At 34.8% G+C, this 17684-nt stretch overlaps 1 protein-coding gene across 1 annotated transcript; it reads right to left on the reverse strand.

The window, feature by feature from the left end:
- Positions 1-13159: 13159 nt before the first annotated feature.
- Positions 13160-14104, reverse strand: LOC141506678 (olfactory receptor 8A1-like). The gene has a single exon (XM_074213660.1). It carries the CDS (start codon positions 14102-14104, stop codon positions 13160-13162), a length of 945 nt encoding a protein of 314 aa, XP_074069761.1.
- Positions 14105-17684: the final 3580 nt, after the last annotated feature.

The following is a 17684-nucleotide window of genomic DNA, read 5'->3' on the forward strand; positions in this document are numbered from 1 at the left end:
CGACCTCAGATGCTTAATAATTACCTAGCTGTGTGGCCTTGGACAAGCCACTTAACCCCATTTGTCTTGCATAAACTTAAAAAAATACACTTTCTTAGGTGTTAGAGATGTAAAGAAAAAAAATTCATGACCTTAGTGGTTTATTTTCTTTTATGTGTTTTTAAAATATTCAACCATTCAGTGTCCACTTCTTTTCTTTCCTTCTTCTCACCTGAATACCCCACAATCATTCAGTGTCCCCAAATTTGCCATAGTTTTCCAGTCTCCTGACTTACCTCATTCACTTAGACTTAGCTTTCTAACCCCTTTCCTGTAGCATAGAATACCTTTTTAATATCCCACTATCCTCATGGCTTTGCTGCCAGGACGTTAGTAATCTCCCTCAGACTACAAAAGAATGGGACAGGGTTACTAAAATGAAACTGAGAGAACTTCAAGGGTGTTATTTGATAATAAATTGCAATACATCTACCATACTTTTTGAAGTTACTCATCACTTTGATTTTAGATGTCTTTAAATTGGTCTTGGTGTTGCACAGGGAAAAGGGCAACAAGCCATTTTCTAGCATACATGTATTACATCCATGCAAACTTCTCCTTCCCACCATAATAAATTCCTTTTCATTTTAAAATCAGAACTGAAGGTTGCCTTGAGTAACACAACACATTTTCAAATAAGGAGTATAATCTCTCTCAACTTTATTCATTGATACCTTTTTGTAATTATTGCACTGATATACTTCTATTATTATATATCAGTCCTCATTTCCCCCTTAAGTCAACATGGTTTATTCTCAGGGACCATGTAGACAATCAAAAATTATTACTAGGAAGATTCAAAGACAAGAGCACTTAAAATATTTATAATTTAGTTCTAACTCTGCTACTAACAAGTTATGTAACTTTAGGCAAGTCAAGAAATTCATTTTTTTCAAAACTTAATGAAATAACTTATATGTACAAAAATATTTAGATCAACTTTTTTGGGAGTAGCAAAAAAAAAAGAAATTATGGGGATGCCTATCAACTGGGGAAAGACTGAAGAAGTAGTGGCATATTGCTGTGAGTAAATACTCTGGTTCTATAAGAAATAACAGGCAGGATAGTTTCAGAAACATTTGAAAAGTCTCCTATGAACTAATGCAAAATGAAGCTGGAAGAACATTGTACAAAATCACAGCAATACTGTGACAATGATCAACTGTGAATTACTTAACTATTCTCAGCAATTCAATGACCCAAGACAATTCTGAAGGATTTATGATGAAAAATGTTATTTACCATCAGAGAAAAAAACTGACAGAGTCAGAATGCAAATCAAAGCAAAAATATTTTTACTTTATTTTTCTTGCAGCTTTTTAAATCTGTTTACTTTGTAACATGGCCAATATAGAAATGTTATGCATGACTACACATGTATAATCAATATCAAATTGCATGATTTCTTAAGAAACAGGCAATGGAGGAAAGGAGGGAGAGAATGCAATTCCAGATTTTGAAAAATTAATGTTAAAAATTGTTTTTACATATAATTGAGAAAAAATTAAAAATTAAATTTGTAAATGAGAGACAAAATTGATTTTAAGTTGTATTCACACTGTAATATCTGATAAAAATTCTATGTGTAGTGTAAAATGTAGAAAAAGAAACGATCACATGGTCGATCTATGTACATATAAATATGAGTAATAATTCATCTCTGGGTTTACTAAAGTTAAGGAGATAAGGTCTGTGTGTATTAATATCTCAATTATTCATTACCCTGATCAAAGGTTAATATCTAATTCAGTGACTATAAGGACTAGAACTAGGTGCTCCCAGGGGTAGAGCATTGGACCTAGAAGCAGGAAGATCTGAGTTCAAATGTGACTTCAGACACTATCTATGCTACCTTGGGCTAGTCACTCAACCTCTGTCTACCCCAGTTTCCTCAACTGTAAAATGGGAATAATAGTAACACCTACTTCTAATGGTTGTTGTGAGGATGAACTGAAATAAAATTTGTATGGTGCTTTACACAGTGCCTGGTAAATAGTAGATATTATAGAAATGCTATCTATTGGTATTGTTGCTATTTTGCCTATAGTATGCCTGCAATGTTTCATTTATTTGAAAAATCACATTTGTTTCCATTTTGGAAAATCATATTTTGGCTTTATTGATAATACAGAGAAGACAATATTTCAAGTTATCAAAAGATAATCAACTTAATCAATACAGTACCTCATCCATAAAGTGATATCACATTACCAGTGTGATATTTTGGAATAGGCTTCATTCAAGTAGACATACTATGAGTTGGTTAGATGTTAGAACTAAATGAGTTACTCTTAGATCATTTAACAGTTAACAAGAAGTGAACAAACATAGAAAGGATATTCAATGAAGATATAGAACTTTGTTTAGGCAAACATATCTCTACTTTGAGACAAAAACAGGTCAACAGTGTCAGGTTACAAAGTAGTGACACTGTGTTGAAACATCCATTAAATATGATGACATGAGGGTGGTCCTTATGATGCTCTTAGGTCCTAAGGAAGGCTCATCAATTTGACCAAAGGCTAGCATTAATGTGTATTAATGCAGAGATCAGTCCTTATCCCATGGACCAATCAAATTTCAGCAACCACTGGGTCACCTTTCAGGAAAAAGAATTAGTCTAACCTGTCTTTTGGAGGGAGAGCAAAACTCTGTTAATGTTGATGGTATTACATATTCTTCCATTGTGACAAGATCCTGAATATGGAAAACATTTTGCCACTTAAATACATTTATAACATTTTGTGGTCCTACAGTCATAGGCAGTATACCATGGGGGGAGGAGGGAGAAAGAGAAAAAGAAAACAGAACAATAATCACCAAAAAAATTTTTAACAAGATTCTTAATGGATTCAACATGTGGAAAAAAGAAGTAAAAAGCATGCTGAGAAAAAAGTCTGAAATCCTAGACTTTTCCTTTCCTTTCCAAGAACAGTCTCAGATCTAGATAACCTGGTCTATATAGTAAATGATGTCAAGTTCACAGTGTATTTCTTAATGCAAGATAGTGATGATGAGCAGGAATAGCATGAAGAAAATCAGGACCACAATACAGATCACCTAAAGTACAATCAACACTTCTTCATGTTATAAAATGACTAAGAGATCATAAACTTTTTTACATGTACCTAATTCTGAGAACTAAAGATTAAGACTTTCCCTATAGTTTCACTCACTCAATTTTCTCAAACTCATTCACCAAAATCTCCCTGGGAGCTTCATTAAACAGAAAGGAAAGAAACAAGAACTTGTCAAGTGCCTACCATGAGCCAGAAATTGTCCTTTACAAATTTGTTTCATTTGATCCTATAAATGATAGAGGACTTCTTAACACCCAGATGTGTATCTACTATGCCATATACCTGTATCATAAGGGAGATAATATCAAATCTTTGCCTCCTTAGAGGTCTCTACAGAAAGGCAGCACTTTTCTTCCATGAGGAGTAAATAAGTAATATATATGAAACATGGCATAGTTACACATAACAGTATGTATCCCTGCTGTTTAAAAACTAAAGAGCTTCCCAACAATACCATCTATTGGTCTTGAAACCCTCTGGAAGGAATTATCTGAACCATCCTAGAAGATCAGATGAATGTTGATTGAATTTTTTATTGTCTCTGGTAATTATCTTTCCCAGAGATGGGGGAAAAAGACATTTTGGCAGTTGGCAAAACCCACTTGGGTTAGGTGTATGATCATACTAGTAAAAGGAATATAGTTGGCCAGGAATAGCTACTACATCTATATTGAGGGATTGTATATATTCCAGCATGTAGCAAAATATGACATTACAAATCCAGTGTTTAGAATGAAAGTCTATTTATCAATTCTTGTTGTTCTTATAACAATACCTATCTAATAATTTAGAATGTTTCTCAACTGGGTGATAACATGCCCCACAATAAGATACAGTGGGAGGCATTAGCAAAATTGTTCTTTTGGTTCAAACCCCAAATTGGAGGGGGGGCATAGATTTTAAGCCCTGTTTTCTCCAGCCACTTAAGCTGCCTACACAACCATCATGAAGTCATATAACCAGGTAGCACTAATTGTGACATTAAATTCTATAATTTGAGTATTTATTATGCAAACAATAGGGAATAGAGCTCTTGAAATAGGGAATATTTGATTCAGATACTGTCTTTAGGACTATTATACTTAGAGACTTTGGGGAAATTTCTCTTTTGGGTGAAATACAGAACTATTTCTTGATTGACCTATATCACTTCACTCCCAATGGAAGAGTTACTTCAATTTTTATTGTCTGGTATATATTTTCATATGTATATTTCTCTGGTTTTTGTTTAGGTATTGACTTGGAGAAATGGATTTCTTTGCTATTTGATAAGTGCATTCACCATGAAACTGCTTTGTGGAGGGTAGAGAGTGTCAAGCATTGAATGTAAAGTTTGTTAAGGGTGAAGAGAGTTATTTTCCTCATCAAGAAATAGCAATCAGGAATTTAACTTAAATTTGAAAACTAAATCTCCTAGACTAATAATATTTAAGGGAGTAATAGCAGTATACTCCTACCCTGTCCTCCTTCTTTCCTTCCTGCAGAAACCAACTTCTTCCTATTGTACCTGTCCTCTGAGGATAGAGGAGTTTCGTCTTTAGTTCAGTAATGAACTTTCTCCCACCTGGTCATGCCTTTAACATCCCTGTCCATACACTATAACAACAAATTCCCCACTCCTAAATTTTTCAACCATCCCAAACCAAATTCTCATCCTTAATCCCACCAGCCTTTCCTCTGTTCCCTCTGGAATGCCTGTTCATAGGAAACAAACACCCCTTCATCTTAAATCTATTTCTCTCCCACTCCTTCCATCTACTAGTGCTTTTGGAAACTTTGCTTCCTTCAGTTGACATAGCTAGTACTGCCTACACCTTCATACATTTTCCTCAGCTCAGTAGTTGAGATGGGGGAGGGGGTTGGAATACTCTGTGTTATACATTGCAACTTCCAGTTTCTCCACTTTTTTATTCAATTTAATTTTTCATTCTTAATTTAAAAAATAAAACAAGAATTTCCATAACAGAATAGAAAAGGTAAGTTTGCACATAAAACTACAGATTTATTATGTACAACTTGTTTTGTCTTTTATATATTTACTAAAGTTATGTAACTTTCTTCCCCTCCCTAACACTCCTTCACCCATAGAGATGGCTATCATTAGACACAAATGTAGATGTGTATATGTAAAACCATATTATATATAAAATTCCTATTTAACAATTTTTTTGGGATGCAGATAACAACTTCCTTAGTAGGTTCTTTCTGGCTAACATGGGTATTCATAATCATCAAAATGACTGGTCACTTAAATTTGCTCTTAAACAATATTATAGTTACTGTATAGAACTTTCTCCTGGTTCTGTCCATTTATCTCTTCATTATATCATGAAAATCTTTACAATTTTTTCTAAAACATTAAATTCTTCATTCTTATAGTAAGTAGTATTCTATTTCAATCATATAAGACAGCTTGTCAAATTGATTAGACATCCTCTAAATTGTCATTTCTTTGCTACCAAAAAGAGAGCTGCTATACATATTTTAGAACATACAAGTTCTTTTCCTTTTTCTCTAATTATCTTTGAAAGGAGAATTAGTAGTTATATTTCTGAATCAAAAGGTTTAGACAATTTAATAACTCTTTAGGTATAATTTCAGACCACTGTCCAACAATTTCTGTATTTAAATCTATATATACTTAATAGCCTGTTTTTCTTTGAGTATAATGCCACTCATGCCGACCACCCAATCACAATGTAAGTAGTTGTTATCTATAGATCTGCAGGTCACTCCATTTCTTTTCTCGATGAGTTAGATACCCGGCTCACAATATTTCTCTGCTCTCCAATTCGTGTTCTCATATTAGGAGACTTAAACATTCATATGGATTCTCCTTCAAATACCCTAAACACTCAGTTACTTAACCTATTGACCTCCCAAAAACTACTCCTCCATCCCATCTAAGCCACACACAAAAATGGTCATACCCATGGTTTTCCCATCATCCACAAATGCAACAACTCTATAATCAAGAATTCTGAAATTTCTTTATTTGACCATACTTTACACACTTTTCATCTCTCCCTCTGCATTTCTTTTAAAAATCCTATTCTTCATCTTCACTGTGATCTCTAAATCTTTTATTCCTCAATTCTCTTCCAGGCTATCTCCCTTAGACTAATCATTTTCTCTTCTTCTGTCCACCTTTATCTTTTGGAAAACCAATTCAGATCTAAACTTTTCTTTTCTTGAATCCCTATACCATCCTTATTATTGTATCACTAGTTATACACCCAGTCAAGCCTCAGGCTCCCACCATTTGTCAACTTTATTCATACATGCATACCTTTTATTGAAGGTGAAAAAAAATCACACAACCATTCTGACTGTATTCACTACAAATTTGTGTTATATAACCTCAACTGGGCCCTTACTGCTACTAGGCAATCCTACTATATTTTCGTTACACTATCACTCTCTACACTGACTCGTTCAAACATTTGTATACCTTTTCAAATATCCGATGGCTCCCCCTCCACCAATTGTGAATTCACTGTGAATTTTCTTTTTCCCATTTCTTCATCCCCTATGAATCAGGCATTTTCTATGACTTATAGTTAACTCCTTTAATAATAAAATGGCCTGACTCTTTGCCAAAGTTCATCCCTCTACTTATTCTAGTGAACCTATTCCATCTAGTCTTGTCCATCAGATTGCTCCTGCTATCAATCCCAACACTTTCACTTATTTTCAATCGTTCACTCTTGACTGACTCATTTTTCTATTGCCTACATACTTGCCAATGTCTGCCTCATCTTGAAAAAAAGAACTGACCTGATTCTCCATCATCACTAATTAGCATCCTATATCTCTTTTTCCCTTCATAACTAAACTCCTTAAAAAGATCATTGTAGAATAAATACCTCCACTTTCTCTTCTCTCACTCTCTTTTTATGTCATTCTGAAATTATAATAATAATCCCTTAATTGCCAAATCTAATGCCTTTTTCTAAATTCTAGTTTCCTGTATCTTCTCTGCAGCCTTTGGGACTATTGATTGCCCTCTCCTCCATGATATTACACTTTCTACAGGTTTTCAAAACATCACTCTCTACTGTTCCTACAAAAAAAAGACTGCTCCTTTTTTTGATTCGTTTTTTGGATTCTCTTCCAAATCAAACCCTCTAGTCATAGATGTCCTTCAAAATATCCCCCTGTACCTCTTCTCCATCTACACTGTTTCATTTGATGATATCATCAGCTCTCATGGATTTAACTACAACTTCTATGTTGATGATTCTCAAATCTATCTTTCCTGCATCATTCTCTCTACTGATCTCCAATTGCATATGTCCAATTTTATTTCAGACTTCTTGAAATGGATGTCCAATAAACACCTTAAACTCAATGTAACCAAATTAAAACTCATTATCTTTTCCTCTAAACCTTCCTCCCTGCCATTCCCCCATCTAGAATTTCCTTGTTGCTATAAAGGAAAATACCATTCTCCCAGTCCTTCAGGCTTGCTTAGTAGGAGTCATTCTATTTTCTTCAATATCTCTTACATGCGGTGGCTAGGTGGCGTAGTGGATAAAGCACTGGCCTTGGATTCAAATCCGGTCTCAGACACTTAATAATTACCTAGCTGTGTGGCCTTGGGCAAGCCACTTAACCCCATTTGCCTTGCAAAAAAAAACTAAAAAAAAACTAAAAAAAAATCTTAACATAACCTCCCCATCCTCAACCCATTATATTCAAGTTATTGCCAAGGTCTGCTGATTTTGTCTTTGAAATATCTTTTTAATATATCCTCTTTTCTCCTCTGACACTGAAGTTACTCTAGGGCATGTCCTCATCATATCACATCTTGATTATTACTATAGGCTGCTGATGAATCCAGGCACCTCAAGTTTCTTCCCCCTTCCAATCCATCCTCACAAAATAAATGCAGTGATTTGCTTCAGTTATGGATTTAATCATATCATATACCACCACATTCTCCACCTTCTCAATAAAGTTCAGTAGTTTTCTAATGCCTTAAAGAACAAATGCAAAATGTTCTGCTTGACATTCAATGCCCTTTACAACCCAGCCCCCATTTACCTTTCCAGAATTCTTATGTCTTATTCCCTAATTTGTATGGTTTGATCTAGTGACACTGACTCCTTGGTATTCCATGAAGAAGACACTGCATCATTGAGGGAATATTCATCAATTTGGGAATGACTGAACAAATTATGGTATATAAATGCTAAAGAATGCTATTGTTCTAATAGTTATCATGAGCAACCAGACTTCAAATAAGCTTGGAAAGACTGTGAGTGAAGTGAACAGAAGCAGAAGAACATTGTACAATTAACAGAAATGTGGCTCCTTTCAATAGCTCAGTGATCAAAGGTACCCCTGAGTGACCTGTTATGGCAAATGACATCCACATTCATAAAAACAAGCAAAAAAATTAATAAAAAATAAGACTATGATGTCTGAATGCAGAGCAAAGCATACTATGTTCACTTTTTAAAATTTCTTTTATATTTTTTGTTTCTTTCTCATGGATACTCCCCACTTGGTTCTAATTCCTTTTACACATTGTGGAGGCCACTCATGTGAGTTTGGGGTCAAAAGGCCAGTCTTGGCCAAAATAACCTGAGCTCTGATGACCCTTGAGCTGAAAATTTCCATGGAACTCTGATTTGATAACACAACTGCATCATTCTTGGTCTCACTATTTGATAAGCCCAGTTTCCAAACTTCTTGACCTAGGTCACATCCTTCTGGGTTCATTTCTGCCTGTAACTAAGTTACATCATTGTTTGTATCCTGTATGATAATTTTGTGATTTTCTTCTTTAAGAACTGTTTGATGTTTTTTTTGATAAACCAGCTCTGCCAGTTGTCCTGCTGGTATTCCCCACCCAGGTGTATACATGTTTTCTTTTCTCTCCTGAGCTGAATGGATCCCCTGTTGGTCAGGGGATCACAACAACACAACATGTCTAATATGGAGATAGGTTAAACACAATTGTATATGTACAACTTTTACCAGATTGTTCACTGCCATGGGAAGAAAGGATGGAAAGGAGAGTGGTAGAAAAGTATGGAACACGTAATCTTGCAAATGGATGACTGTTGAAAACTACCTTTGCATATAATTAGAAAAAAATGGTATTTTAAAAGAGGGAACACACTGAAGCTCTTGGCTCTTGATATTTCTCTGTCCCCCACCCCATGCATGAAATACTTGCCTGAATACTAACATACTTGTCTTCCTTTGTATCTCAACTAAAATTCCACCTGCTATGAAAATTTTCCCCAACTTCTCTTAATTCCAGATTTTTTTTTTCATTTTTAGTTATTTCTTATTTATCATAGGTTTTAACATGTACATAGATCACTTTTTACTTATTTGTTTATATGCTGACCCTAATTAGACTGTAAGTTCATTGACAACAGGTTCTGTCTTTTACTTCTTTTTTTATCCCCACTACCAAATACCAAATAACTGGCATACCCTTTACACTTAATAAATGTTTACTTATTGATTGATTGAGAGGACTCTAGAGATATTGCTATTCTGACTTCCCCTTGAGTCATAAATGACAACTCTTGCTGCTACATGTAGGGGTATATATACATATACACATGCATACATATTATACCTACTTATAATATAGATAATATTGCATAAAGATTATTCAATATCTTCTAATATAAAAGCTTGAAGGCCTGGGAAAATGGTATTGCCCTCTATAGTAATAAGGAACATCTGGATGGGGGAATGGTAGAGAGGAAAGGCTGCTTACATTTTGTAAGTCTTATTTGTTATTCAGGACATTTTACAATTTTATTAATTTCATCCATTTCATTTAAGTTTTCTTTGTTTTTAATCTATTATGATTTCCCTTTTTATATTTTTAAATGATAGTTTGTTTTTCTTATTTTGTTAGATTGAATTAGCTAATATTTTATCAATCTTGCTAGTTATTTGAAAAAAGCTAGCCCCAGTTCAATGATTTTGGTTTTGTTTTAAATTGTACCTTTTCTTTGATTGTCAAAATTTATATTTTTTGAGTGTTTTTTTAGGTTTTTTTTTACAAGGCAATGGTGTTAAGTGGCTTGCCCAAGGCCACACAGCTAGGTAATTATTAAAGTGTCTGAGGCCAGAGTTGAACTCAGGTAGTCCTGATTCCAGGGACTATACTTCATCCACTGCGCCACCTAGCTTCCCCTTTTGAGTGTTTTTTCCCCAGATAATTGGTTTTCTAGATATTTTTCTAGTTGCATACCCATTTAATGCATCTGAATTTTTTGACATTGTTATGTTGTTGAAAAAGAAAATGTAAAATTTTCTTGAAAGATTGTTTTGTCTATATCACAAAAATTCCAATATGTGTTATGATTATGCTCATTTTCATTGATAAAGTTCTTCATTGTTTCTTCCTTGACATATTCATTAGCTAGCACTTACTTTATTGAGTTCACTTATATCTGATTAATTTCTTCTAATTCTTCTTATTGATTATAGTTTTTATTATGATCTGACCAGGAAGAGATGTGTTAATTTTTTGTTATTGTATTTGTTTAATAACTTTGACAATCTAGTGCATGGTCTTTTTTGTGAATGTGCCATGCAGAGTTCAAAACACATGCAGTCCTTATGATTCCTACTCAGTAACTGCCAGTCATAGCTAATTTTTCTAAAGTTCCAGTTAGGTTCTTAATTTATTTCTTGTTTACTTTTCAAACTTGTCTAGGTCTAAAAGCAGTACATTAAAGTTTCAATTAATTTTTTTCACTATCTATCCTGTGGATAAAAATACAAAGGACAAGGATGGTCCCTGTCTCCAAGGAGTCCACATTTTAATGGGGGGGAAGACAATATATCAGTAGCCTGAAAAAAGTTAGAAAAGGGGAAACAGAGAAAAGAATCCTGTAGAATCAGGAGTAGAGTGGAATGAAGATTGATGAACTGGACACTTTTTAAAAAAGGAGATTCGAGGAGAATCTTACCCATGATAAGGGGCCACAAGAGCAAAGGGATCATCAAGCATGAGAAGATCTTATGGAAGAAGGCATTTTTTTCAGGGTTAGATATGGTGCAAAAGCCTGGAGATTGAAAGCAAATTTAAGAAAGTATCCAAAGATGAAATTTTTTTAATTTGTGATTTTTCTTTCTTCAACTTTACCTTCTTTCTTAAATTTCACATTTCTTCTTTCTCCTCATATCTATTTATTTATTAATTATTATGTGTTTCTATACTAAACTCAAAGCACATTGTTGTTAGATTTTACTTCATGAGATTCCTATTCTCCTAGGGTCCCCCTCCCCACCTATATATTTTTACATTCTTCTTGCATGACTAGTTATGAGAAATAGTGAATTCTACTTTCACTCTCATTTATTCCATAGTGATTTACTATTTCTTCCATTTTCTTTCTTCAAACAAATAACATAGAAAACACATACATCCACACCCTCAATTTATCTTTGTTCTCTGTTTGACCCATTCAGATAGTAAGAGTCTGAAGAGAGAGTGATCTTTTCATTCCTCCACCCCCATTTATGTCCTTACTGACTGAATGGACATTGCCTCAGTCAATGGGAAAGACCTGGGAAAGACCTAGCTTTAAAAAGTTAAAGTCTCCCTTCATATACAGGACCAATCCAAGTCACCCTGATCTATATATGACCATTGGATCCAGATGATTCCAGAGAAGGTGAAGCTCATAATTTGTACAGAATGCCCTCCCTTAAATCTAATTCACTTATATGTTAGGGCATTATCTATCTGATGTCCTGGTCTCTTTTGTGAATAAATCATAAACAATTACAACCCACTCCCATTAAGAGCTAGACACTGGATCATAATTTAGCCTCCTAATTTATTAAATATATTTACCTTTTGAAGTCTCTCTTGTCCCTCTGACTTTACATTTCTGGTTTTCTCAACAAGATTCATATTAGGCCTTATAAATAAAAATAAAATGCTCTTTCTGCTACAATATACTTTGAAGAAACTCCAAATGGAAAGAGAAGTGAAAGAAGCAGTATTAGCTGGTAAAGAACTGTTGAGATGTTCTTTAAGCAGAGTTCCAATCATCAATCAAAGTTTATCAAGATGCAGCTATGAATTACATATTTTGTATAAGACACTGTGATAAGTACTGGGAATACAATGACAAAAGTAAAACAATCTTCTTTGAAAGAGTTTACATTTTACTGAGAGAAAACATTTATGTCAAAGGCATATGCACATTGATAAAGGGTGACTGGTAAATAATCTAGCAGTCTGAGAAATCTGTAAAGGCTTGATGTACAAAGTGGCATTTGATTTGTATCTTGAGGAAAATTAAGAAATTCAAAAGACTGAGGAAAGATTAGAGTACATTCTATGTATTGGGAAGAGGCACTATAAAGTCTTGCCTTTGGGGAATGGATTTCCATATATGACAAATATTAAGGACATATTGACTGAATCCTACATTGTATTAAGGAGAATAGAACATAAATAAAGGGCATATGGTCATACATTGAATAGATCACTGAGCTTGGAATCAGGAAGTCTCATCTTCATGAGTTCAAATCAAGCCTCTGACCCCTACTAGCTGCATGACCCTGGACAAGTTACTTAACCCTCTCCTCTTTTCTTAAGTTCCTCATCTGTAAAATGAGCTGGAAAAGGAAGTGACAAACCTTTCCTGTATCTCTGCCAAGAAAACTCCAAATGAGATCACAAAGATTCAGACATTACTCTAGGTAGCTTCAAAACATAAGCTACCATTGACCAGAGAACCAGGAAATGTCTTCTGCAGAAAAGGTGCTGAGTTAGCTGACAGGGCTGAACTCCTAAGTAGCTGAAGTATTTTATAGTTTATCTATGTAGGTGGAAAGATATGATACACAGTTAAAGTTGCTGATCATAAATTTCTTCATTATTTGAAATGACAACATTATGGATCATGTGCTTCTTTTTTTTCTTTGAATATTTTTTGCATTTCATGAGTCCCCTCTATGGACCAGATATTTTGAGATGAAAAAGGAGATTCAATTTGTCATCTAGAAAAAAGTAACATATTACTAGAGCTTCACTTTAAAAATTATATTTTTGTGCAAGAAATCCTCTCCCCTATGACTTTCTTCAGTGCCTCCTTTACATCCTTGTTCCTTAGACTGTAGATCAGGGGATTTAGCATAGGGATCACTGTAGTATAAAAGACAGATGCTACCTTCTCCTGTGCCATGCTGCTGCTGGATGCTGGTTTAAAATACATAAACATAATAGAGCCATAAAAAATGGCCACAGCAGCAAGGTGGGAGCCACAGGTACTGAAAGCTTTGTACCTGCCCCGAGCAGACTTGATCCGGAATATGCTAGAAAGGATAAAAGCATAAGAGATTAAGATGGCCACAGTGGTTGCCAACACATTAAAGCCAAGAAGAAACACCACTAAAAGCTCATTAATATATGTACTGGAGCAGGAGAGTTTCAGGAGGGGAAGGATGTCACAGAGGTAATGGTTAATGAGATTAGGACCACAGAAAGACAGTCTGGCCATACAACCTGTATGTGCAAGGGCACCAACAATTCCCATCATATACACTCCTATTGCCAGTAGAGAACAGACTCTTGGGGACATGACAACATTATAGAGCAGTGGGTTACAAATTGCAACATAACGATCAGAAGCCATGGCTGTCAGCATGTAGCACTCATCAATAGCAAAAAAACAAAAGAAGAACAGTTGTGTCATGCACCCAGCATAAGAGATGATGTTTTGATCTTCTATAAAATTCACCAGCAATTTGGGTGTAACAACAGAGGAGTAGCAGAGGTCTATGAAGGACAAATTGCTAAGGAAATAGTACATGGGAGATTTGAGCTGAGAACTAACAGCAATCAAGAGAATCATGCCCATGTTCCCCAAAATGGTGACCACATACACCCATAGGAACAGAAGAAAAAGGATAAAGTGAAGACTTGGTTGATTGGTTAATCCTTCAAGATAAAACTCGGTCACTGTGGACTGATTTTCTGAGATCATTCCTAGGCAGATGTGGAAAGGGGAACTGTGGGAAAGAAAAAAGCCATAGTAGAAATAAAATAGTCATCTTATAGTAATAGAAAATTCTCAAACGGAACAGAAGGGGGGGGGGGAAACATCATTCCTGCAGAATGGCTCAACCTTCATCAATTAACATTTACCATTACTGAATTCTTACCTTTGGTTCTGCATTACCCTGGATTCTCAAAATTGTGACAACAGAATTTGTACTTTGGCAGAGCTACTAGCATCAGAGATTCAAAGCTAAAAGGTCATGTACTCTACCTCACCCCTCAGCTTTCTATTTAACAGATGAGGACATTGATGGCCAGAGAGAAGAGGTGAATTGTCCAAAACAATAAAGTACTAAAGGGTCTTATTTTCCTCATCCATAAGGGCTGCAGACCAAATGACCTCTTACCTCCCTTCTAGCTTTAAATCTGCACCTCTATTTCAATTTTATTTTCCTTTTTCTCTATAATCCTCCTCGATTAGATAAAGCCTCATAAGGAAAAACCAATTAAAATATAAACCAAAGGAACATAACATGATTAACAAAGACTTGATTCTGAATTTCTTATGATACATTTTTTGGTGAAAAAAGTACATTTAAACTAATAACTAATGTTGTATTGCCTATCATCCTCTCAAAATTAATAGATTTGTAGTTGTTGTACATTTAGGGCCAGAGATTCCTTACAAATAGATTTGAGAACCCCTGAGGTGAGAGTGCCTCAGAGGGATAAAAATGTCTAAGGAAAACATTTGAGTCCCAGGATGTGAAAATCCTGGATCTGTGGTGGAATGCCAAAAATTGCTTCCCTAAAAAAAAGAAGAACAAGAAAGGGCTGCTAGGTGATATAGTAGATAGAGCACTGGCCCTGAAATCAGGAGGACCTGAATTCAAGTCCAGCCTCAGGTATTTAATAATTGCTTAGCTGTGTGACCTTGGGCAAGTTACTCTTAATTCCACTGCCTTAAATTTAAAATAAAAGACAGAGTATCCCCAAAGAAAAAGCTGATTTCATATTTGAAGAAAGCTCATCAGTGTCATAGGAAGTACAGATGAATAGTGTGTAAAATAGTACATTTCTCTGTTCAAGTTGCAAGGGAACTGCATGTCATCTTCTTGGGTATCACAAGGTCATCTCTGTTAGCCCTTGTTGGTCCAACAAGGGCAAAAAATAAATAGGAGAATAACTTGTAATGCAAAGAATACTTGGCCTTAGAATAGCAATAATAATGACATAAATATGTGTATGTGCATACCTATATATCCAACTATTTTTGGAATTATAAAACTTCACATCCCTGTGTCATTTTATCATCAACATGAACAAATTAAGTGACTTTCTCATAATCTGAGGTAGGTCTTTGATCTCATGTCAATACCTAAGTCCAGGTCCAACAATGGTTCAGTTATATCTCAATGCTCTAAACATCTGCACTGCCGCACTTAATTGAGGTTTAGAGAAGGCCCAATGTCAAACAGCTAGTAAGAGACAGAGACAACTTATGAGGGAAACTAAAGTAAGGAGGGAAAAATGAAGTCCCATGATACATAGAGGTAGCTAGGTGGTACAGTAGATAGAGCACTAGATTTGGCATCAGTAAGACCATCTTCATGATTTCAAATTCTTCATTAGATACTTTGTATCTAGGTGACCCTGGACAAGTCACTTAACCCTGTTTGCCTCAATTTCTCATCTGCAAAATGAACTGGAGAAGGAAATAACAAGCCACACAAGTATCTTCTCCCAGAAAACCCCAAAAAGATCATAGAGAGTGAAACATAACTAAGAGAATCGAACAGCAGTATGATACATAAAATGTATAAAAAGGAAGAGGCACCATCATATTAACTAAACATTCAGAGTCCTGCTTATTATTAATACAAGAGAGAGCTTGCGATTGTACCTGTGATTTAATTAGCATAGGAAACTGGATGAAGAAATTCCCCTTACCAATTGCTATTCAGAAATGTCTCTTCACTTTGTAAACTTTTAAAATTAGTTTATCCACCATGGCAGAATGCCTGTGAAAGAAAGGCATATAGTTTTGAGATTAAGAAATAAAAGCTATCAATAGCCTTATTAAAAAATGTTCTGTTACTATTAATAGAGAAGTGTAAATTAGAACAACTCTGAGATACCATCTTATATCTATTAGACTGGATAATATGACAGAAAAGGGAAGTGATAAATGTTAGAAGGATTGTGGGGAAATGGTGGAATTGCAAACTGATCCAACCATTTTGGACAGTGATTTGGAGCTTTACAAAAAGAGCAGTAAAATTGTGTATATCCTTTGATAGAGCAATACCACTGGAGATCACAAAAGAAGGGAAAACACCTGCATGTACAACAATATTCATAGCAGTTTTTTTGTGGTGGCAAAGAATTGGAAATTGAGGGGATGTTCATCAATTGGGGAATAGTTGAACAAGTTGTGGTATTTGAATATAATTAATATCATTGCTCTTTAAGAAACAATGAGCAGACAGATTTCTACATGAACTAATGCTGAGTGAAGTGAGAAGAACCAGGAGAGCAGCAGACACTTTAACAGCAACATTAGTTCTTCTTAATAATATTTTGACCAAAGACACTTCCAAAGAAGTAGTAATGCAAAATGTCATCCATATCCAGAGAAAGAACTATGGAATCTGAATGCACTTTTTAAATTTGTTTTTTGCTTTTTCCCTCTCATGGTTTTTCTCTTTTTGTTCTAATTCTTCTTTCACAGTGTGACTAACACAGAAATATGTGTAACAGGATTGCATATGTATAACCTATATTAGATTACTTGCTATCATAAAAGGGGAGAGAGGAAAGGATGGGAGGGAGAAAATTTACAAAAAGCATTGGTGAAAATTATCTTTATATATAATTGAAAAAATAAATAAATAATAATAAAGGAATATCTAATATTTATGGGTTTTAAACAGCTCCCCTGAAGATAAATGTGTTATTTTTCGAACATCTTATGAAAATCATGTGGAATTTTTATACTGACCTGAAATTTTTCAGAAATGGAGAAGTCATTTTGTATTTCTTGATTTTTATGTTCATTCTCTTGCAAACAGAAAATAGCACATTGTCATTTCCCCTGAAAATGTTAAATAAAGCACTTTGTCAACCTTGATTAAAGGGTAATATTATTTATTGGATTATTTCAAAACCCAAGAGACATTGGAGGGGAAGGGAAATCAAGGAAGGCATCCCTATTACCATTGGAGTTGTCAGCTAGAATCAAAGATGAGAACTCAGCTCATTCTGAAATACCAATCTTCCCTTGAGGGAGTTTTAATTTGTTCTTTTGGACCCAGGGAAATGAAGTGGATAGAAGATTCCATAAGAGTCTATGTCCCAAAGGTTGGAATCTCTTGATAGCAAACAATTATTCATTGAGTGTTTTTTTCCCAGATAAATATCATTAAAGTATCTTAGCAATTAAAATCAGAGACAACCTCCTTTGAGATAATGTTCCCCAAGAATTATGACTGAGTTTGATGGTAAATGGGTTCCAAACACTTTAGGAAAACTCTTAGTATATCTGGTCCCCATACTTTCTGTTTTAT

Source organism: Macrotis lagotis, chromosome 1 (assembly GCF_037893015.1).
Source record: "Macrotis lagotis isolate mMagLag1 chromosome 1, bilby.v1.9.chrom.fasta, whole genome shotgun sequence".
In the NCBI taxonomy this organism is placed as follows: Eukaryota; Metazoa; Chordata; class Mammalia; order Peramelemorphia; family Peramelidae; genus Macrotis; species Macrotis lagotis.